The 23280-nt window shown below is 41.2% G+C and overlaps 7 protein-coding genes across 9 annotated transcripts; 3 read left to right on the top strand and 4 right to left on the bottom strand.

The window, feature by feature from the left end:
* The first annotated feature begins 22 nt into the window (after positions 1-22).
* On the top strand, positions 23-7767 carry pug (pug C-1-tetrahydrofolate synthase, cytoplasmic). Of its 3 annotated transcripts, XM_064693593.1 has the most exons (6): positions 38-191; positions 3924-3983; positions 4050-4260; positions 4731-5202; positions 5478-7315; positions 7375-7767. In XM_064693593.1, exons 1-6 carry the CDS (start codon positions 121-123, stop codon positions 7615-7617), a joined length of 2895 nt encoding a protein of 964 aa, XP_064549663.1. In that variant the 5' UTR covers positions 38-120; the 3' UTR covers positions 7618-7767. The 3 variants fall into 3 exon arrangements, with proteins under 3 accessions (XP_064549654.1, XP_064549663.1, XP_064549646.1); XM_064693576.1 differs by lacking the exon at positions 38-191 and having other exon boundaries at positions 3823-3983; XM_064693584.1 differs by lacking the exons at positions 3924-3983; positions 4050-4260; positions 4731-5202; positions 5478-7315; positions 7375-7767 and adding an exon at positions 1268-1523 and having other exon boundaries at positions 23-191.
* On the top strand, positions 1531-2680 carry LOC135436139 (probable methyltransferase-like protein 15 homolog). Its single transcript, XM_064693628.1, has one exon. The coding sequence runs from the start codon at positions 1531-1533 to the stop codon at positions 2623-2625; it is 1095 nt and encodes a 364-aa protein (XP_064549698.1). The 3' UTR covers positions 2626-2680.
* Positions 7768-8498: 731 nt separating the features above from the next.
* On the top strand, positions 8499-9092 carry LOC135436156 (uncharacterized). The gene has a single exon (XM_064693653.1). The coding sequence runs from the start codon at positions 8584-8586 to the stop codon at positions 8989-8991; it is 408 nt and encodes a 135-aa protein (XP_064549723.1). The 5' UTR covers positions 8499-8583; the 3' UTR covers positions 8992-9092.
* Positions 9002-9979, bottom strand: LOC135436146 (peptide deformylase, mitochondrial). Its single transcript, XM_064693640.1, has 2 exons — positions 9452-9979; positions 9002-9387 (listed from the first exon to the last, which is right to left on the bottom strand). Exons 1-2 carry the CDS (start codon positions 9842-9844, stop codon positions 9076-9078), a joined length of 705 nt encoding a protein of 234 aa, XP_064549710.1. The 5' UTR covers positions 9845-9979; the 3' UTR covers positions 9002-9075.
* Positions 9980-10008: 29 nt separating this feature from the next.
* Positions 10009-12015, bottom strand: LOC135436131 (uncharacterized). Its single transcript, XM_064693616.1, has one exon. It carries the CDS (start codon positions 11953-11955, stop codon positions 10474-10476), a length of 1482 nt encoding a protein of 493 aa, XP_064549686.1. The 5' UTR covers positions 11956-12015; the 3' UTR covers positions 10009-10473.
* A 440-nt stretch (positions 12016-12455) lies between these two features.
* On the bottom strand, positions 12456-13404 carry LOC135434811 (peptide deformylase, mitochondrial). The gene is made up of 2 exons (XM_064691536.1): positions 13066-13404; positions 12456-12983 (listed from the first exon to the last, which is right to left on the bottom strand). Exons 1-2 carry the CDS (start codon positions 13363-13365, stop codon positions 12672-12674), a joined length of 612 nt encoding a protein of 203 aa, XP_064547606.1. The 5' UTR covers positions 13366-13404; the 3' UTR covers positions 12456-12671.
* A 475-nt stretch (positions 13405-13879) lies between these two features.
* On the bottom strand, positions 13880-15692 carry LOC135437296 (uncharacterized). The gene is made up of 2 exons (XM_064695214.1): positions 15593-15692; positions 13880-15536 (listed from the first exon to the last, which is right to left on the bottom strand). The coding sequence occupies exon 2, from the start codon at positions 15509-15511 to the stop codon at positions 14048-14050; it is 1464 nt and encodes a 487-aa protein (XP_064551284.1). The 5' UTR covers positions 15512-15536; positions 15593-15692; the 3' UTR covers positions 13880-14047.
* Positions 15693-23280: the final 7588 nt, after the last annotated feature.

Genomic DNA, 23280 nt, shown 5'->3' with positions numbered 1-23280 from the left:
TAGTAAAACTTATTTAAAAGTGCTGTAAACCACTAAATTGTCCAGCTGTTATGCGCGTGCAATGATTTGTTTTGGCGCTAAAAGTTATTAATTACTGCACGTAAATTTGCTATATTAAGCATGTCTGCACAATACCAAAGATTTATTAAAGTACTCGAGAAGTGGCCAGCAGAAAAAACTAAAGTCGGCAGGTAAGCAAAGTCAAAATCCCAATAAAATGTTCGTTCAGCGGCGTCCCGTTTGCGATTATCTAACAACAATTGCAGGCATAGAATTTTTTAGATTACTATTTAAGCTATTTGTTGTGGTTTCTTACAGGCAAGAATAAGCTTATAATTTGGCAATGCGTTTGATGTTGTCGCTCGTCATGAGCTGGGTTTTCACTCTGTGGTGCAGCGCCACAAGTTCCACATATCATTGTGGATTGTGGCACTAGAACAGGCCAATTTCTACTTGATTCTTGGCAACGGAAACAGTCCGTTGACGATTTTCGAATTGTTAGTTTCAGCTGTTTTCGTTTGCTTGCGTGTTTTATTGAAACTTGTGTTTTATCATGTCCTCAAAGTACGCCTATCAGTTGATACCAGAGTCGTTTCTTCTTGGCGAGCAGGATGTGGCTGTGTAAGTTTTAACCCGGCCAAATGAACTTAATCGAGAGAGCTTCAATAACTGATACACTGGATGAAACATAATATAATATACCAAGTGTTTATTTCCATAATTTTTAACCTACAGAGAACATTCACCGAAGATATGATATCTGAACACTTGCATAAACAATGTTATGCTATTAGCTGTTTGGTACTGAAAACATCCTAAATTTATATTTTCCTGAAAACCGCAATTTTCATTAGGCGTGAATTTGAGGTATATAAACAAGGTTATAATGCTTATAGTTGATACACAGACTTTGTAGGTTTGAATATATATGTGGTTTTCCTTCTCTTTGTACATTTATTAATCGCTACTGTGCAACTGTTTAGTTTTTATTTATTTTATCTTTAGACCCAAGTTTACCTGTAATTTCAATCAATTGTACTAGGTATTCGGTTGCACTACTCTTTATTGCGAATGTAAATAAATATAATATGTGCCAGCTTCGAAGAAATTCAAGTCCATTCCAATTCTTCCATGTATTTTGCTTAGGTTCGTTTTTTGTTAATCTCTTCGGCTTTTCGCTGCAACGAACATCAGAGCAACAACACAACAAATACAAATACAAAAGTGCATATGAAAGCCCCACAATAAACTTTCTTTCCCACCCAAGGGATCTGGGAGAGCAAATCCGCAAACAAGTTACCAAACTGACAGACGCGAGCAGCCACAATATCGAAACGACTGCGCAGCTGACCAAGCAAATTGACGCCTTGGAGCGGATTTCGAACAACATTTACGCCAAGAAGTATCCACGTCGCTACGAGTCGACAGCCACGGGCTTAACCGCCGCCCAGTGCAGCCAGGTGCTCAGCTCAGAGTTTCTGCAGTATCTGAACGATGGCGCCGCCAAACGCAATTAAAGCAATCACCCCAATGAAGATTTTGAGCCAATTCCTGACTAGACCCAAATCAACACCAACACAGCAACTAAGACATTGTACGACGACTGTGACGCCTCCAGCTCCATCTGCTCAACATGTGCCCGTGCTCTGCCAGACGGCTATTGACTATCTGCAGCCGGTGGCAAGCGGCAATTACATAGATATGACCTTTGGCGCTGGTGGACACACGCGTCGCCTACTCGACAGCTGTCCGGATACTACAGTTTATGCCCTGGACCGGGATCCGCTTGCCCACGAGCTGGCTCAGCGCATGAGCCAGGAGAACGACTACGACGGACGACTGGTGCCGCTCCTAGGAAAATTCTCGGAGCTACCGCAGCTGCTGCAATCGCTGGACGTGCCGCGGCATAGTTTTGATGGCATGCTGTTCGATTTCGGCTGCAGTTCCATGCAGTTCGATGAGGCAGCACGCGGCTTCTCCATAGCGCACAACGGGCCACTGGACATGCGCATGGATTGCGGACGCAGTGGCAGCGTCAGCGCCGCCGATGTGCTAGCCCGTGCCGAGGAGGCGGATCTGGCGCGCATTTTGCGCGTCTACGGCGAGGAGAAGGCAGCCAAGAAGATAGCGCGCGCCATTGTGGAGGCACGCAGTGCACTGCAGCGCATTGAGACCACGCGACAGCTGGCCGATCTGGTAGCCGCAGTGCTGGGCGATGGTCACCGGCTGGACCGGCTGCAGCGGCCGGCGCATTCGGCGACAAAAACGTTTCAGGCTCTGCGCATCTTTGTCAACAACGAGCTGAACGAGATCAACTATGGTATGCTGCTGGCCCAGGAGCTATTGCGTGCCCAGGGCCGCCTGGTGGCCATCACCTTTCACTCGCTGGAGGACACCATTGTCAAGCGTCACATTAATGGCAATGTGATCGAGGGCGTGGCCAATCCGCTGCCGCTCAAGTATTGTGGTCATGACCTCACCCATGATCCAGAGCTGTTGGAATCCTTTGTGCAATCCAACTGGCGCCAGCTGCATCGACACGTCATTCAGCCCGATGCCACAGAAATCGCACGCAATAGCCGCAGTCGCTCGGCCAAGCTGCGTGCCGCTATTAAGATTAAGTAAAGATTAAACAAAATTTATAAAACTTGGTCAGGAATAAAAAAAAATGAGCTCTCCACTCGATTCGTCTTGTCCCACTGACCGTTGCTCTGTGTTTCCATTCCATTTGCTAATTGATGTGTCCACCTATTCTGCATGTTATCTGCTTACCAATTGGCACCTAACGATAAGGCACGTTTATCTGTTTTGTTGCTGCTGTTGTTTTTTGTTGTTATTATTTCTAATTTGTGTGTTTCTCGTGGAATATTTGTTTGCTTGTCACCGGATTCAGGTATTAAATAGATTATGAAATCGGTGTTATGGTCCGATAGAACTATATTAAGCGCACAGTGGTTAAAATGACAGACGACATCATGAAAACCTCTCGAAGAATATATCAAATTTGTTATTTTAGGGTTATGTTTGAATATAATAGCTTTTATATATAGTATCTTGAAATTTTAGTTTAGTTTTAATAATATTTCAGCGCTATTTTTTAATGCGTCTTGAACGGAAATTTACAAAATTATTCTTTCTTTTTCATAATTTGAATATTAACTTGTTAAATAGACTTTCAAGTGGGGCTGTAAATTTCTGAAATTTGTTTCGTTTTTAATATGATTTCTGTTAAATTAATAATTAAATCCCTTTTGGGAGCTATAATAGTTATCTTGCTTGCAAGTCTTCTCATTTTGATAATTTCAAAATCTTTAATCGCAGTCCCTGTTTCTATGTTATCTAGCTCAGAGATAGAAGAGGAAGTGCACTCTTCTTAAGGAATAATTTTTATAATCGAAGTCTTCAGCTGATTGCTAGATATTATTTCAAATATGATTTCTATGATCGCAGTTTAGTTTTAACCGCACTTTCTTCCAATTAATATCCACTTCCCAAATGTTTTGAACCATGATGCCATATCGAGCTGGTTCGCATGTCATTTTGCGGTCACAGCTCCTATGGAAAGGGAGAGCTCTCTTGGTATAGCTATTGGGTGAATCTTTGCTGCTTTACAGAGTCGCGTATTTGTTTACGATGAGCTGTGACCCCTGAGAAAACCGAAACCCCATAATCTGAAATGCGTTCGCGGGGCAACTGATAAGCGAGCGGTCGAGGCGGGCGCGGGATTAGCAAGCGATAGACATACCCGCACACCTATCGCCATGGGTATGGGTATTAGTATGGGTATGGGTATGGGTATAGATAGGCCCGGTATGACCGGTAGGCGTTCAGTTGCGTTGCGCGAGCGTTGGCGTTGCTATCGAGACGCGTTCATATTCCCCGACCATAGTGCGGAGACTTCAAAACTTTGTGCGTTTTTACAGTGTGTGGAGGAGCGAGATGACCGTCGAGTCGAAAATCATATCCGGCACAGCGGTGGCCAAGTGAGTATCAGTTGCCAGTAGTATAAGTGGATGTATATACTATGTGGTTGTTGTTGTACACAACAGGACAATACGCGAGGAGCTGCGCCAGGAGGTGATTGAGCTGCGCGCATCGGGCACCCAATTTGTGCCAGGACTGCGCATCGTCCAAGTGGGCGGTCGCGAGGATTCCAATGTCTACATACGCATGAAGATCAAGGCCGCCACGGAAATTGGCATCAATGCCGTCCATGTTCCGCTGCCCCGTTCTATCACCGAATCGGAGCTGCTCGATAAGGTAGGTGCCAGTCAAAGTCAATCAAATGTTATGCAATGCCCAAAAAAGAAAGAAAGAAAAAAGACAGATTTATCATTGAGTTGCCGACGATTAAATACCCTTACCATAGACATACCCAACTCGTTGGACATAATATATATAGATCACAGAGAGCCATGGTAGACATATACAAACCTATCATATTAGTTATTTTCTTGTTTATATATTAATTATATTATTTACCATAAATATTTCTTATCTTATTTGTCAAATATATATTTAAGCAAAGACCTAAAGAACTCAGGGACTTGTTTGCCTTTTTCTCGACCGACCAACGAAATTTATCCCAGATCAAAAATATATACTATATAAATATTTATAATTCATAATTGCGTTACTTCATTGCGTCAGAGTATTTAGACGAATTAACACTATCATTGAATTAACACCTTAACCATTTCTAATCAATCGCACGTCATTCGCTGCGGCAGCTGGGCGAGCTGAATGCTGATCCCCTGGTGCACGGCATCATCGTGCAGATGCCTCTGGACTGTGATACGCCCATCGATGCGCATCGCATCACGGACGCCGTCTCGCCCGAGAAAGATGTGGACGGTCTGCACACCATGAACGAGGGTCGTTTGGCCATCGGCGATCTCAATGGCTTTCTGCCGTGCACACCGTGGGGCTGTCTGGAGCTGATACGACGTACTGGCGTGGAAATTGCCGGAGCCAGAGCCGTTGTCCTGGGCCGCAGTAAAATTGTGGGCACACCAGCTGCCGAGCTGCTCAAATGGGCAAATGCCACGGTTACCGTTTGCCACTCGAAGACGCGCAATCTGGAGGAGATAACGCGCACCGCTGACATACTGCTGGTGGGCATTGGTGTGCCCGAGATGGTTAAGGGCACTTGGATAAAGCCAGGCGCCGTCGTCATCGACTGTGGCATTAATGTCAAGCCAGGTGAGTGGGCATCGCTACAGATGAGTTGCTTTCCGCCTCCCTATCAAACCCAGTTGTTTACCATTGCTTATCATAGCGCCTGACCCCTGTCGAGCCCCTGATAAGCATGGAAACTCAGCTAGTTATTTTCCAAAATCGAAAATAAGTGTGTGTTTGACGCTTAGTAATTGAAATTCGTTTGACTGAAGCGAGCATACACGGCGAACTCTGAAGATTTGTGGCCGTTTGGGCATCTCATCTCTCAACTATTTACATTTGTCTTCCTTCCTTCGCAGACGCGACCAAGGCGAGTGGCAGTCGTTTGGTGGGTGACGTGGACTTTGAGCAGGCTAAACTGGTGGCGGGTCATCTGACTCCCGTGCCCGGCGGCGTCGGCCCCATGACAGTGGCCATGCTGATGAAGAACACGGTGGTGTCGGCATCGCGAGCGGCGGCCCGTGCCAAACGCACCAAGTGGCCACTGCAGCTGCTACCGCTTCGGCCTGCCAGGCCCGTGCCCAGTGACATTGAGATAGCGCGCGCACAGCATCCCAAGAATATTGCCCAGCTGGCCGAGGAAATTGGCCTACTGCCAAAGGAGGTGTCGCTCTATGGCAGCAAGAAGGCCAAGATCTCGCTGAGCGTTTTGCAGCGTCTGCAGGAGCAGCGAACGGGCAGCTATGTGGTTGTCGCGGGCATAACGCCCACACCCCTCGGCGAGGGCAAGACCACGACGCTAATGGGCCTGGTACAGGCGCTGGGCGCGCACAAGGAGCGCAATGTGATCGCGGCACTGCGTCAGCCTTCGCAGGGACCAACGTTCGGCATCAAGGGCGGTGCTGCCGGCGGTGGTTATGCCCAGGTCATACCCATGGAGGAGTTCAATTTGCATCTCACGGGCGACATACACGCCGTTGCGGCGGCCAATAACTTGGTAGCCGCACAGCTGGACACGCGCATCTTCCACGAGGCCACGCAATCGGACACGGCGCTCTACAATCGTCTGGTGCCGCGCATTAAGGGCCAGCGCATATTCAGTCCCATACAGTTGCGTCGCCTCAAGCGCCTGGGCATTGATAAAACGGATCCCGATACGCTGACCGAGCCGGAGGCGGCGGCCTTTGCACGGCTCAACATTGACACCGACACGATCATGTGGGAGCGCGTGGTGGACATTAATGACAGGCATCTACGTGAGATAACCATTGGCGAGTCGCCCACCGAGAAGGGCTTGAGCCGCAAGACGCGCTTCTCCATAGCGGTGGCCAGCGAGATTATGGCCGTGCTGGCACTCTCGCGCAGCCTGGCGGACATGAAGAACCGGCTGGCACAAATGGTGGTCGCCTTTGACAAGCGCGGCCAGCCGGTGACTACCGATGATCTGGGCGTCACTGGCGCACTAGCTGTTCTCCTGAAGGACGCACTCGAGCCGAATCTGATGCAGTCTCTGGAGGGCACGCCTGTTCTGGTGCATGCTGGTCCGTTTGCCAACATTGCCCACGGCTGCAACTCGATCATTGCCGACGAGGTTGGCCTCAAGCTGGTGGGCACCGAAGGCTTCGTGTGCACTGAGGCGGGTTTTGGCTCCGATATTGGCATGGAGAAGTTCTGTAACATCAAGTGTCGCAACTCTGGCCGCAAGCCCGATGCCATGGTCCTGGTGACAACGGTGAGGGCCATTAAAATGCATGGCGGCGGTGCGCCGGTCACGCCGGGCACACCACTCAACAAACAGTATACGGAGGAGAATCTGCAGCTGCTGGAGCAGGGCCTGCCCAATCTGTTGCAGCACATCTCCAACGGACGCGCCTTTGGCATGCCCGTCGTTGTGTCCATCAATGCGCATGTCGCCGATACAGCGGCCGAGCACGAGCTGCTCAAGAAGGCCGCTCTGCAGGCAGGCGCCTTTGCTGCCGTGGTGTCCACCCACTGGTCAGATGGTGGTGCAGGTGCTGTGCCACTCGCCGATGCCGTCATTGAAGCCTGCAAACTGGAGAATAAGTTCAAGCTGCTCTACGAGCTTGATCTGCCGCTTGTGGACAAGATGAACAGGATCGCACAAACCATGTACGGCGCGGGCAAAGTGGAACTCACCCCGGAAGCTATCGACCAGATCAAACGCCTTACCGATGCAGTAAGTTCAAAGGTTTTCTCTTGCTGCACTTGGCTTAAATGTTATTTTTGACCTTTCAGGGATTTGGTAAACTGCCAGTGTGCATGTCCAAGACCTCCGGCTCCGTCACTGGCGATGCCAATATTAAGGGCGCTCCCAAGGGTTTTACAATTAAAGTTCAGAGTGTTTATGTCTCAGCTGGCGCCGGCTTTGTGGTGGCCATGTGCGGCGACATAACCAAAATGCCCGGACTCGCCACTCGCCCCGCCATCTACGACATTGATCTGAACACCGAAACTGGACAAATCGAGGGATTGTTTTGAGAGCCCGCAGCATGGACAATACATTTGGTGTACAACTGCCAGCATCATTTTATGTAAAAGAAAATTTATGTTTTTTATTTTATAACCAACTGATGGCAGCATAATGTACATTTTTTTTATTTTATTTTTCAAAAAAAACGGAAAACGATATTTTTTCTATTTGAATTGTTGACGTGTTAACCAGCTAGCTCTTAATATTAGGTGAATAGTGCAAATAAATAGGTATAATAATTGGATCTTATGAAAAAAATGTATATATTGTGTGTAAAACACTTCTATTAATAATTTGGCTTACAAATTAGATAGAATTCACCATAGCCGTGTTTTATCTAACGCTCAAGGTTTGGTTGAAGGGACATAAGAATGTGGAATTCTGGGTTTTAACTGGTTGGGTTCATATGCTATCATATATTATTTTTCTAAATTTATTTATTTTGAGATAATATCAATATATTGTTGACCTAATTTGAATTTAGAGGTTTTTCAATTTAATTTATTAATGGTCGAAAAGGCGAGTGTCGAACAAAGTATTTAATACATTATAATACAAAAGTAAGGATCTAAAAGTCTAAACAGAATACCAATTTCAAATAACATCACCGATACTATTTGGATTTTATTTTATTTTTTTACATTGGTTTAATCCATTAGCTAATGAGCGCCAAAATAAATCATGATGCAGTTTTGGTATCATAAGCTTCAATCAAATAGCAAATGCCAAGAAACAATTAATCCGTTAGCTAAACTTTCCTACAAAATAACGAGCATTAGGACCACATAGAATGGACGTACACCCAGGCAAGCACAAGCCTCGAAGTTCAGCACAGATCCTCGCTGTGTAGTTGCCATAACGATTTGACTTGGGACTTTGTTCCTATCGATTTATTTATTTTAGTAGTCGGCGCCATATTAACAACATTCAATGTAACTGTCATTCGGAGTGAAGAGTTGAGCAACTGTTTTAGCATGTTCCGAGTGCGAGTGCGCAACATTGCCCATCCGGGTATACGGCAATTCATTTTGCGCACTGCCGTGCTTAACTACTTGGGAAAGTGCTTGCAATTACAGTGGGACGACTGGCAGAATCAGCGAATGCATTTGCGTACACTACAACACGAGGGAGCAAGGGCATCCGAATCGGTTGCTGATGATGCAGTAGTTGATGCTGCTCGTGAAAATCTGTCCCAGGCTATCGATGAACTGCGCAAGAAGGTTGCTGGCACACACAAGCTGCTGCAGCGCGAATACAACGAGCTTTTTACGTACATGATGGACAAACGTGATCTATGGGACAGTCCCGAGTATTTTAAGGCCAAGACGGCGCTGGGTACGGCCAATCATAATTTGAGAATGTACATGACCGCTGATAAGTGAACAGAAGCAGTTGCCAACAATCAACATATCCATTCTATAAATTAAAGTTTTAGCAAGAGGATAACAAAGTTTTAACAATATGAACTATTTGTAAAAAGGTATTTCCACACGTCCAGATTTTGTGTTAACTGTCTCCCAGCAAGTGCACGTAAAGGTGGAACGATCCATGTGATCGGTGTATAGTTTGCCATCCAAATGATCCATTTCGTGCTGGGCAATACGCGCATTCCATCCGCTCAGTTGAAGCTCGTTGTGGGCACCTTGTCTGTCCACACCTGTGAGCTTGACGCCCTCATAGCGCTCAACTTCCGCAGAGAAACCGCGAACGCTCATGCAGCCTTCAGGATGCTTGTGCTTGGTATAGTTGGTCACATTCAGCTTTGGATTGATGAACACCTGTGGGGAAGCGAGCGGCATTAGTATATGTTATACTATCTATCCTATATTTCGTGTTGATTACAGTCAATGGCAGCTCGGACATTTGCCGCGCCTTGTATGTCGCCTCGGACAGGTCTTTTCGTATGCTTCGCTTAAATTCCATGGCAATGATGCGTAAGGATATGCCAATTTGAGGCGCCGCAATTCCCACACAGTCGTATTTGCGCAGCACATGCACCATCTGATCCACAATGGCATGGATCTCCTTGCTATCCACACATTCCGCTGGCACCTCCGCTGCCCGGTCGCGCAGCACGGGGTCTCCGATCTGTGTGAAGTGGCTGTAAGGCGGCAAATTCGTACGATTCGTTGTCCAGAGCTGCTGGTACCATTTTCTGAATGACTGTGAAGCCGCAAGGCTGGTGCTGAGGTATCTTTCGTGTCTTCCACTTAATTTACGTAGTTTTTGCAACATTTTAGCCGTTTATTACAAAATAAAAAGATACAAGCGTCGTTAACCGTAACTAATATAAATAATAAAAATATGGGTAGTCTACTTCAAGATACCCTCTTAATTTTTTTCGTAGCCTTTTAATACGCTTAATTTATCATCATAAATTAAGCAAATAATCAATGTAATTATTTTTATAATTTTTTATTTGCGACTAACTGATTTATTTAACAATTGTGATTTCAATTTAAAACCCTAAACTCTTGCCTTTACCACGTAAAATATGGCCGTTTACTTTAGCCAGGGCTGACGAAGAAAACTATCGATTTGTAACCATGCGACGAATACGATAGTTCTTTTTTGAATTAGTTCACAGCATGAATGTGAACCAGCTGCTGATAGCTTTTGTGTATGCTCGTTTATTTATGATCTAGTTTTTGATACTTGATAAGACGGTTACGAGCATACACAAAAGCAATAACCAACATTTGATTTACTAGTGGAACTAATTCTTTTTCTATTCAGTCATAAACTCCATCAAATGTAACACCAGACAGTATACCGGATTTCTCTGCTAGCGGTGACTGTATCATAACAGAAACAGCTGATCGGGTGCTACATTACCGTTATCGGATTTCCGTTCACAATCAACATTACACTTCGAAGTAATGATCGTCACCCATTTTGCGCGGCTTCAGGCGTTCTTTAGGCATGATTGATGCAAGAGTACCCCTGCTTGATCGATCATCGGCAATACTGCCTAATGTGTTCTTACGGAGCCTGGATACAACCTTAAAGTATTTGGAAATAATGGTATCCACAGCGGGACCATATTTCTGCCTGGCCAGGTCCTTTTTGCAGCGTACATAGATGTCCTTGAGGACGCCACCACTGCGATAAAACTTAATCACCTTCTCGCGCCGGTACCACTTATATAGCATCTGCGGGGAGCACGGCTCGTAGATGCGATATACCTTGAAGAACTGATCGTAGAACTTAGACATTTTGCGCATCTTGATCTCGTTAATGTTGGGTATTTGCAGATGCGGCTGCCGCACAATCTGATATGGATCGTGGTCAGCAGAGTAGTTGGCAAAACGCACCGCGGGCCAGTCCAGGCTCAGAGTGGTGTCGTATAATATCTTTGGATGTCCTAGAATGCCGTGGGTTACATCGATCATGAACAGCTGGGGGCCCGGCACAATATACTCCAGCTCGATCTGCACTATGCGAGTGTCGGTGCCCCGATACTTGCGCTCACCAATCCACAGAATGGCCATATCCTCTTCGGGTATATGCTCCAGCTCCTGAATCAACGGCGAGACCTGGGTGCGATAGTTAACAATCTTGTAATTGCGACCATAGAGCAAGCTGCGCTCCAAGGGTGTGAACTTCGGATACTCTGGATGATTGATCACAAAGTGCTCAGAGCGAAATAGTCGATTCATCTCCATCTCGATCACGTTGTAGGCGCGTCTGTGCAAAGTAATCCATACGATCTGCGTGGCAACGGCCAGAAAATGCTCGTGAAAGAACTTATCCTTAATGGTCGCCGAAATGTTGACAATCTCCTTCATGTGATAGAACTCCGCCATATCGCCTTCGCCCTTGAGGATTACGCTATAATTTCGTGCCACCAGCATGCGATACTGACTCAAGTATATCGAAAAAAGGCGCTTCATTTCATTTGTCTGCTCGCTCTGTATCTGGGCCATATCGCCAGCGAGCTCATCCCGCCGGATCAGCACAAATTCGACCATTCGCAGAAAGTACTCGAAGTAGATGATCAGAGCATGAAGCAATCTGTGCACGGCAGGCCTGTGTATAAAATCAAGAAATTTCGAGGTCAGAAATTCTTCGGGCATCAGAAATAACACCAGATCACGGACATCGTTTATCACAACAGTGTCCGTATCAAAAGTGGCTTCAGAACGCAGAAACTCCTGCCGAAAGATCAGTTCCTCCTCCTGGTTGATTGTGCGAAGGAATTTGTATCCGTTCGTCTCCATATAGCGCTCCCTTGCGTCCGACAAGTCGTTGTGGGGCTCAAAGTGCAGACTGTCGGTTTTATTGTCCCACGACCACTTGCCACTGTGGTACTTGGGCGCATACGTATCGGCGTGAATACGCTTCATTTTAGCCGCAAATCAAAACTTTTTTAGCTTTTATTTAATGATTTTTTGGGCTTTTTCCTGTTGTTTTTTTTTTTTTTTTTGTTTTTTAGTGTATGTGTGTGTGTGTGTTGTATATACGAGTGTGTTGTATATACGAGTGTGTTTTAAATGAAAGCACAACAAGCGAACTATCAACATTGGAAATAGTAATAGTAGTTTTTGAAAAATTGTCAAAATGTGAATCAAAACTATTTTTCATGCTTTCGTTAAAAACTGGAATTCTTTAGCTTATATCGATACTGGTTGATACTGTTGCCTCTTTCAATCGGCTGCAAGGGTATATGTAAAGGTCCTTTTAGATATTATTTCTTTAATACCAGCTATGAGCATCAATTATATTTGACGATAGATGTTTAACAACTTGAAGCGAAATTTGAATCACAAATATCAGAAAATATGAACAAAAATTTGCTGCTCAACCAGTTTTCCAAGAAACCCAAATAAATAAAGCTTGTAAAAAATTAATATTCGGCGCCAAAAACCCAATCACTTATAATTCTTTTTTAAAATTTAAAAAAAAATCCACGTAAAATATGACCGTTTACTTTAGCCAGGGCTGACGAAGAAAACTATCGATTTTTAGTTCATTTTTGAATTAGTTCACAGCATTAATGTGAACCAGCTGTTGATAGCTTTTGTGTTTGTAATTTCAATTATTTTGATAAACTTTTAAATACTTATTTATCAAACGCAATCACGGCGCGTCCTCCACTTGCATTAATATGTGGCCAATTAATGCAAGTAAAGCTAGAAACGTCCATACGGTCAACGTAAACAATGCCGTTCAAATGATCCATTTCATGCTGCGCTATGCGCGCGCTCCAACCCACAAGTTCGAGATCTGAAGGTGTTCCAAGCATTCCAATGCCGGTGACTCGGACACGATCATATCGAGCCACTTGGCCAGAGAAACCGCGCAAGCTCATGCAGCCCTCGGGATGCGTGTGCAACTTATCACTGATTATCTCAATCTTTGGATTGATAAAGACCTTATTTGGGTAAGAAATGAGATAACAATTACAAAAGTTAAAAGATTAAACTGATAAACACTAATCATAAACTGCAACTTACGCTTAGCGGCAGTGGCGACATCTTTCGCTGCTCGAAGACTTCACCCGTGAACTGTTCACGCTTGCCCTCGCGAAACTCCATTACAATAATACGCAGTGGCACTCCCAATTGAGGCGCTGCTACGCCCACGCAGTCGTAGTGCCGTAGCACCTTTACCATTTGGTCCACAATATCATTTATTTCTTGGCTGTCCAAACGTTCCGGTGGAACTTCCTCGGCACGGACACGCAGCACAGGATCGCCAATTTGCGTAAAGTGATTATACGGTGGAACCGTGCGTGCCGTGATTTCCGTAGACATTGAGTTGCTCAATGGGAATGAGCTCTAGAGTAGGCGCAGGTGATAACAGTAATGTAGCACCCTATCAGCTGTTTCTGTTATGAAGCAGTCACCGCTAGCAGAGAAATCCGTTATACTGTCTGCGGTTTTATTTGATACATTCGTAATTCGCCAGCAGTTTCTGACTGAATAGAATAAGAATTAGTACCACAAGTAAATCAAATGTTGAGTATTGCTTTTGTGTATGCTCGTTTATTTATGATCTATTTTTTGATGCTTGATAAGAGTTTCCGTCTTATCAAGCATCTGCTTAACCAGTTTTCGAAGAAACCCAAATAAATGTAGCTCGAAAAAAATTTATATATTGAATTTGGCGCCAAAAACCCAATCACTTATAATTATTTTTAAAATGTTAATAAAAATCCCATTCTTTTAATTTTTTACCTGATTCTGATAAATACCTTAAATATTTTGTTTTTAAATTAATTACATTTTTTGCCCATATTCCAGTAATTAATAAATCGCTCTTAAAGAATTTAATACTTCCATACCATATGTACATTTATTATCGTAATCTGTACACATGCGACTATATAGAAAAGACGATTTTGTTTTTTCAAATGTAAAGTGACACATTGATATATACATATGTATGTACATATGTACGTCTCAAGGCGTATATGTATGTCAATATGACACTTCACTATTTGAAAAAGTGTTCGTCTCCAGTTTTTTGGACTTTATGTTCTTTTGCACTGGGTCTTAGGGCAATGTTGGTACTATCGTCCGTACCATGTCTCACCGACTTCCGAAGTCTGGAAACGACTTTGAAATAATTTTCGATAACTTGATCCACTTTGGGACCATATGAGGTGCTCGCCAGTTCCTCTTCACAGCGATTATAAATGTCCACATTGACATCCGCAATTGCTACACTGATGATGCTCTCCCGGCGCAGGCACATGGAGAGCATGTGGCTACTATATGGTTCGTAGATGCGATAGAGGCCTAGGAAATGTTCATAGTGCTTGGACATTTTGCGTATATTTGTATCGTCAATGTTGGGTATCTGAAGGTGGGGTTGCCGCAAAATGTGATATGGGTCATTCTCCAGTGTAAAGTGCTCCTCGCGTACCGCGGGCCAGTTTAGGTTGAGTAGAGTGTCGTAAAGGCGTTTTGGATGCCCCATTATGCCACGTGGTACGTCTATCAAATGCAGCTGGGCACAGGGAACGATAAACTCCAGCTCAATTGTGGCAATGCGAATGTCCGTACCACGATATTTGCGCTCACCTATCCATAGTATGGGCAAATCCTCAGTGGGTACATTTTCTAATTCCTGAATCAACGGCGAGACCTGGATGCGATAGTTAACAATCTTGTTATTGCGCCCATACAGCAAACTTTTCTCAGCGGGCGTTAATTTCAAATACTCTGGTCGGAAAATCATAAAGTGTTCGGACCGAAAAAGTCGATTCATCTCCATCTCGATCACATTGTAGGCGCGTCTGTGCATGGATATCCAGACGATCTGGATCGAGACGGCCAGAAACTGCTCGTGGAACCATTTATCTCTGATCGTAGCAGAAACTTGTCTGCTCGGGTTAATGTGATGAAACTTGGCCATGTCGCCTTCGCCCTTGAGGATTACGCTGTAGTTTCGTGCCACCAGCAAACGATATTGACTTAAGTAAATGGAGATTATGCGTTTCATTTTGATTGTCTGCTCGCTCTGTATCTGGGCCATGTTGCAACTGAGCTCATCACGGCGGATTAAAACGAGCTCTACTAAACGGAGAAAATACTCAAAGTATATATTCAACGCATGAAAGAATCTGAGCACTGCAGGCTGGTGCAAGAATATGAGGAGCCTCTTGGTCAAAAACTCTTTGGGCATTAAAAAGATAACCAGCTCAAGTACATCGGCAGTGATCAATGTATCATAATCGAATGTGGTTTCAGAACGCGCAAACTTCTGGCGATAGATCAGCTCCTCCTCTGGAGTAATTGTGCGCAGAAATTTGTAGCCATTCGTCTCTATATAGCGCTCCATTGCGTCCGACAAGTCGTTGTCCAGCTCAAACTTCAGACTGTCTGTCTTCTTGTCCCAGGACCACTTGCCACTGTGGTACTTGGGTGCTCTTGTGCCGCGATAAATCCTCTTCATTATGGAGGCGAACAAAACGTCTTAACTAAATTAACGACTGTTAATAATTTTGTTGTAAATCAGCAAAAAATGAACACAAACCCGTGTAAAAGGAACAATTCAACAATAAACAATCATCTGAGTTTTAATGACTTCAAAACAAAATCATAATAATAATGAAATTAAAAGAAAAGGGTTTCACAACTATATACATATATATATATATATATTCTAGGAGATAGTCCGTGCCCAGGTTTTAATTGCGTTAGAATCTATTGTTACGTATAAATTTATATGAATATTTACCCAAAAAATCACATACTAACGCACAATTATTTTATTGCCAGTAGTCCTCCTACAGGCGAATATATATAAATCATTTACAGAACAAAGAAAGAGCAACGGAAAATGATTAAAATTATATGGAATCTAAGATAGGGAGAAAGAGTTAATCAGAGAGAGCATATGACTTATTAGATTGCCATTACAACTTGTCAGTTATTATCAAAGCTTGTGAACCTGTAGGTGATACTTGAATTTATGAGAATCACATAGTAAGGCGTTGTAAAAACAATCTTTCTTTTTTTTAAATTCAATTTGCCGCGCAGCGGAAAGCAAACTTGGTCTGTGTATATTATCCGAGAACATAAAAATACATAGAACATGAAAATACGTACAAAATGTTGCAATCCACTGCATTACGTCCATATTCTAAACTTGGTCTTGACTTAATTATTTGTTGAAAAATGTATTTATTTTTTGGGTAGCGCTTTTTAAATAGGTTTAAAGTTGTTTGGAAAAGAATTGTGCTTTATAAACTTGATCTTATAAACTTGGATTGAATGATTTTTATTTTCGGATGGTAAACAAAAACATTCATACAACCCTTTTTCCATCAATTTTCCACAGTTGCGGGTGAAATTATTTTTAAAACTTGATTTACTTTCAAAAATTCTGTACTTGATGTTTTGTTCAAATAAAATTAATTTACAATTAGCTAAGACATACTACTGCTAAATTAGATACCAAATAAATACAAATTTCACAAACTCTTTAAGACTGTAAAATATTCGATCTTTTAAAATTGTAAAAAAAAATTGTAATCATCTCTGAGTAACAGACAAATATATAGGGCAAAGGCAATTATCAATAATATGGGCCGGCCTAGTTTGCGCCTCAGGGTTTTTTTTCGTAAAGTTTAAAATCAGTTTCCAGCCATTTCCGCTCGTGGACTACACGTTTTGATGAAATTGACGAAACACGTGTTTGCTAATTGCGCAATTTTATTAGAGCATTTGTACACATTTCATGGGTACAGGGTGTAATTACTTTTACTTAGCCAGTGGCTGTGCAGTGTTTATCTGATTTGTTGGCTTTGTATTTTTCGCCCCGCTTGTAATTTAATAAAAATTTATGTAGATTTACCAGCTGCAAGGCAAGTGAACATCAAGTACACACCATAATCCTGCGGCCATTATCCTGGCACGCATTTACTGGGTTACTTATCTCATTATGAATTTATGCCACGGTCGCGTTAACGTTTGCCACTCATAATGCCAAACGGGCAAAATTTATGAGCACCTTGCAGCAAATTTATGGTAGAGCCAAACACCAAAAGCAACACCAACAACATCAACAAAAACAACAAAAAAAGTGAATAAAATAAAGGCCTTAAATTTACTCAACTGTCAGCTATTAACGGGAATACCCGCTGGCCACACACTGTCCCCACTCGAGAATTTTAATATATTTACCAGTACATTAGGGTGCCACAATGGAGCCTCGTTACCTCAATTTAACGCCGGACCATGGGACTTGGGCGTTATTATTGTGTGTGTATTTTATTTATTGTTGCATGTATATTAAGCTTTTGTTTCTGTTTTTCTTGTTTTTGTTCGTTTTTAAATCTTCAGTCGGGTTGCACTGCCAGTGACATTTATTGTTTATCATTGAAAAGGGAGGGTTGAAAATTGACATGACGAATCGGGAAATTGAGCTAACTATTTCACACTATTGAGTATAAATGTTCCAACATCGGTGGACAACCTGTCACTTCGAAGGCATAAAAAACTCTACAGATTAAATCAAATAATGGAAAATATTTCAGTATGCTTTACCTGTCTGTTGGCTAAGAATCTCAGTTTCATCGGTTTCCTTGTTGCAGTCTCTTTTTCTAGGGAACTTGTATGTTAACTTAACAAAAGCTATACACACAAAGATACATAAATTCATACTCCCAAACATACATACATACATGCAAACGTATTGACATACTTGCATTCATAAGAACATACATACACTCATACACCCACACAGACATGTATATATACACATATACATACACATACAACCATACATCCGTACATACATAAATACATACTTTCATACATACATGCATATACACATTCATACTCTTACGTACATTCGGAAATACGTACATACATGCAAACAAATATACATATAGCGGGTACTCCTCGGACTTGCCCATGGCATGTTTTACTATGGTTAAAATTTTAGATATAACTTTTTCATTCAGTTTGCGACCACGGCCGCGTCTTAAGTTAAATTTTAAAAGGATATTTGAAAATAACTTTAAAACCCATCGAATTAAGAACATTTGCGAAAAATTTATCAAATTAACGGCAAACGTCTGATATGGGTATGAAATCTTCGGCGTGCCGAAGATATCTGAACTTTCTCGTATTAAATCAATTGTTATAATAATACAATGCCAACAATGCAGGGCCAATTACTTGTGTACGGGCTTTCACTTGTGTGAGGCACATGTTTTTGAAAAGCAAAGTAATTGCTCATATGAATGAAAAGTCATTTTTTCGTTATAAGTATTCGCCGCAACTCCAAAGCTGCTACGGAAAGTAAGCCAAACGTGTGCACAAATGAAAACAACTTAAGTTGTGGGCGGAATAAATATATGTTCTTGTGCCGTGAACAGCTAAAACAGCTGAGGAGGAACAGAAAAAAAGTTGTGCCAATGTTTTGAAAAAAAGAATATAACAAAGCATAAATATTTGTATTGATTTTAGATGTTATGGTAGTCAGAAATTTAAAAGCAGAATGCATTTTCTTCAATACGCTGAATAAATGTACTGTAGTTATAGACTCAAAGATAATAAAGTAACACATTATATTTCATACGATCTCAATATACTGAAACTAACAGGACGAACGATTAAAGCACTCAGCAGTTTTTCAAGTGATTTCCCAGTGTTAATGGTCTTACTTTTTTACGTTAAGAGAGTAGAAGTTGCCAAGAGTTGAAGTCTGCTCATCTGACTTATTGTTTTCTTTGACATCCTGCCAACAAGGACCAACAGTTGTAAATTTTTTTTAGCTCTGCTGAGTACATCATGTTGAAGATGATTTTCAGCGAACGACACAGACAATATTCCCAAAACATTTTCAACCTCTGCTCTATATTTTTTTTTCCCCTGCCGTGGCTTCGCATTTTTATACCCTTGCAGAGGGTATTATGATTTGGTCGTGAAATGTGTAACGCATAAAGTACATATATTCTTGATCAGTATCAACAGCCGAGTCGATAAAGCCATGCCCGTCTGTCCGTCTGTCTGTTTCTATGCAAACTAGTCTCACAGTTTTGAAGCTATCTTTATGAAACTTTGCAGAAGTTCCTCTTTCTATTGCACGCTGTGCATATGTCAAAACCAGCTGTATCGGACCACTGTATCATATAGCTGTCATAGAACGATCGGTCAAAAATTAAGTTGTTCTATGGAAAACTTTTTTGTTATTCAAGATATCTTTACCAAACTCGCCATTTATAAGTTTCACTATGTTCCCTAAGTTTATGCAAAATCTTATTTACATCGGACCACTATATCATATAGCTGCCATAGGAACGATCGGTCCAAAAGTAGGTTCTTGTATAAAAAACATTTTTGTTTTCTATCTTAACTATACTATTTACCATTAACTATTTTCCCTGTGCTTCTTAGATACGGGCAAAGCACTATGAGCATTATGAAAAGGTTGGGTCTGCAAGGGTATTAAATCGTCGGCGTGCCGAAGGTAGTTCAAATCAGTTCTACGCTATTGTTTTTTGCTGGCCAGCATAACATGATATGTCCTGCGCAAGACTACAAATGAAAATTCTTTTCGTTTGGTAGGCGCCGAATAAAGGCCAAGTTGCGGTTGCTCCTTGCAAAATCAGGGAGGTGCGACCACGGGCCAGCAAATTGTTAGGTACAATTAGGAAATGCACCTAGGAAAAAACAAAAGTACAATGCAAAAACTTTGTTCATAACCCTAAAAGTAACTTAATAATATACATACATTTGCTTTTAAATTTAAAGTGACCCTACGAAAATAGTCAAAAATTATGTAAACTTTGTACCAAATTTAAAAATGCCTTAGAACAAAGTTCTTTAACTATTGCCACGTGTCAGAGCAATGTAATCATGAAATAGTTGTAAAACAATTTTTTTTCAATAACGCAAGTCCATTTAAATCAAAAACTCGAAATTCAAAAAGTATTCCTGCAGAAGCTTTCATTAATTTATTTGCACAGCACATCGAAATGAAATAAAGTTTAGAAAATGCAGCATACAAAACTGTTCATCCCCATTCGAATGCTTATTTTTGATGTATAAAAAATCTCGAAATGTTCAGATTATATAACTTTTCGACGCTCAAATCCGTAACAATTTAGTAAATCGTTAAAAGTCCACTAAGGGATTTAGCAAATTGTGTAAAACTAAAATTGAATTTTTATATTCAAGTGACTGAAAAATTGGTACTAATTTGATTATATGGCCAATTCGAGTATTAGGAATCATATTTTCACAGTCACATGCATATGCATATGAATTTGTGCAACTTTAATTAATTAATTCTTTGAAGTCAACGATGTGTGTTCCGTTTGCATATACGAGTTCAAACACAAGTAACACAAATATTTAGCTAAATACAGAGAGGTTTAAATCTCGCTTAAGACAAATTTCGGCTACTTACAATTTAGATAATTATTAGTTTTGTATTTGCACATAAATATATTTTTGATTTGTTCAAAATATTTCCTCAATTTGTAGTCCACGGTGTTGTAAATGTATAATTAAATTTGAAATCAATCTGCCGCATAGGTAGTCTAAATTGCAATTAATGAAGAATAGCCGAACAAGTGTGAGCAGGTGCTGGATATAGCCTTTAATAACAAAATTTAATATATTCCAACGCAGGCAGCGGGGCGCAATTCAAACAGTCCCCGCTGAAAAGACAGGGAAAAAATCACGCACACACCCGTAAAATAAAAAACACGTATACGCAGCATGGCACGCCAGAATTCAATTGAAAGAGAGAGGAAATGCTGCAAATACCCATGTGTTGGGGTGCACGCAGACGCCTGCCTACCTTTGCCCCAGCCCAACATTCACGTTAGCTCCTTTGGTTGCCTGTTAACTTTCGCTTTCGTAATGGTTGGCTGGCGCTTATATTTATACGAGAATTGCTCGCGTTTTGGTCTGCTGCTGAGACGCTGCTAAAAATTTATTAGCTCACTGATTTATTTGTTCAATTGCATGTCACGTGGCTGAAAAGGCGCGGATGATGTGGTTAACGCTGCGTATACGTGATGTGAAACATTACCATCTGTGCCATTTAAATAACCAAAATTAAATTCTTGTACATTTTAAAGCGATCTTAAGTCAGGGTACAAAAACCCCATTAAGGCCATGTATTTTAAGCAAACCAAGTGCACATCTGTTAGCTCTCATGACCTTTTCGATGGCCACTTCTAAATATAACATGAAATATATTTGTACTTAGGCACGCACTTATCCCAAATGGGCAGCTATTCGGATGTGCTAACCACATCAAGCACCATTCATATGTATGCATAATTTATCAACTGCCTTGAGTGACGTGTATTTATCAGAATTACGCACAATAACAAATTGCGTCAACACTTACTCAAAGTTGTCATTGAATAAGTCCTATGATTATGAAGAAGACCACCACAAATGAAAAAAATTGTTAGGTTGGACCAAGCCAATCAATGAAGTTTATATATAGCATATCAAACGTAGGCTGTAAGCAAAGGCAACTGAAATCGAACATTTCTAATAAGAGCCCTCATTATACAGAAATACAAAATTCATAACTTAGGTTAATTTTGCTCAAAATTTGAGTCTGTCATCATAATTAAATACGCATTTCGCTCATTAAAACTTACAAAATAATGAGGCTGGCTTAAATATATATCTTTAACAATTAAAATGAGCAATCAGATATAATAAACTTGTGCAATTGAATGTAAACAGACTCATACCGACTCATCCTCGACTCTAAAAAGTTTATATTTATAATCTAACGACTTACATTTTGCGGCACGGATTATCATTTCTGCAAGCACTCCATAAATGCAGCAAACTAAATAAAACCGCATACTTCTAGAAATTAATTGATAACATTGCTTAATATAATACATATTTGCATGAATGTGGCTTAATTGCAAGCAACTTAACATTAAAAGCGATAAGGTAAAGTTAACGTTGTAAGCAATTAGTAAATAACATATAAATAATAATTTGGCAAATATGGCATTAATTACTAAATTTAGTTATGGTCAAAATCCATGGTTAGTTGTTCAATATCAGCTTTAATATTATTTAATAAAAACAATCGAGGCAAATATAATTGAACTAATTTGGTGTATTTTCGTTCATTGTTATCATCATATTTTGCTTATTATACATCTAAAAACCTTTCATACCATAATCTACAGGCTTAGCTTGCGAAAGTTATCATTCTCCTCGTGCCTATGCACAAATCTCCTAGAGCTTTGTTATTGTTGCCATTGTGTCCTGTTATTGTAAATTGTAAGAAATTGCGGACGTTTGTTTTTTGATTGATGGGCAATGATGGGCTTTGAGTGCCAAGCTTATTATGACATTAAGCTGCAAACATTAACAAATAATACAGGCGACTATTTGTGAGCATTTCTCTCAAATCCTCAATGATAATATACGCGCGTGTTGTTTAACCTTTAAGATAACTTAGTATGCGTATGCGTTATTTGAAGGAAACAACATAAACATAATTTTCATATTCTACTCTGACCTGAACAATCTCGTTAACAGGCGAATTATCTACCTGTCAAATTCAAGTTGCATGTCATCCTTGAAACTCATGGCAATTATGTCGCATATGGCTTTAAACACTGCTTGTCAAAAAAAGAAACCGTTTTAGTAATTTTCCTGTCAATTAATATTCGATTTGTTTTTCCCAACTGACATAAATTTAACAAACATGAAATATAACTATTCAGGAATTATTTAAAATGTTGATAATTTGGTAGAACCGAATATGAAATATTTATATATATATAAACAGAAGTTGGCCTTTTTAAATTTCTATTTATTATCAAATACTTTTGCCGATTCAATTGAAAGTTACCCAACTGTCCGTTTTGAGACAGTCGCTTGAGACATTGTGCCATTTGTTCGCGCATGTTTATTTAATTTAATTTTTAACTTTTGAGCGTAAAGCATTTCTTAGCTTTCTGACATTATGCGGTGTTTGTTGACATTTAAACATGTGTTTGCTTTGCCGCTAAAAGCCAATTAAAATTCAGCCCAGCTGTCGCATTGCTTGTAGGCAAAAACTGTCAAAAAGCACGGAGCAGGTCAGAGGGCATGTGTCAACCTGGCAAAGTGTAAGCCAGGTAAGAGCCCAGCACGTGGCATTGATTAGTGTGAACATTTCAACAGCTGTCTGTATGGTGTGAAGAAGCCAGCTAATGGGTTTTACTCAAAAGT

The sequence above is a fragment of the Drosophila montana genome, unplaced genomic scaffold (assembly GCF_035044405.1).
Source record: "Drosophila montana isolate Dmon_TW-CO22-7 unplaced genomic scaffold, ASM3504440v1 contig_1505_1, whole genome shotgun sequence".
In the NCBI taxonomy this organism is placed as follows: domain Eukaryota; kingdom Metazoa; phylum Arthropoda; class Insecta; order Diptera; family Drosophilidae; genus Drosophila; species Drosophila montana.
This window is presented reverse-complemented; position numbering and strand designations above follow the sequence as displayed.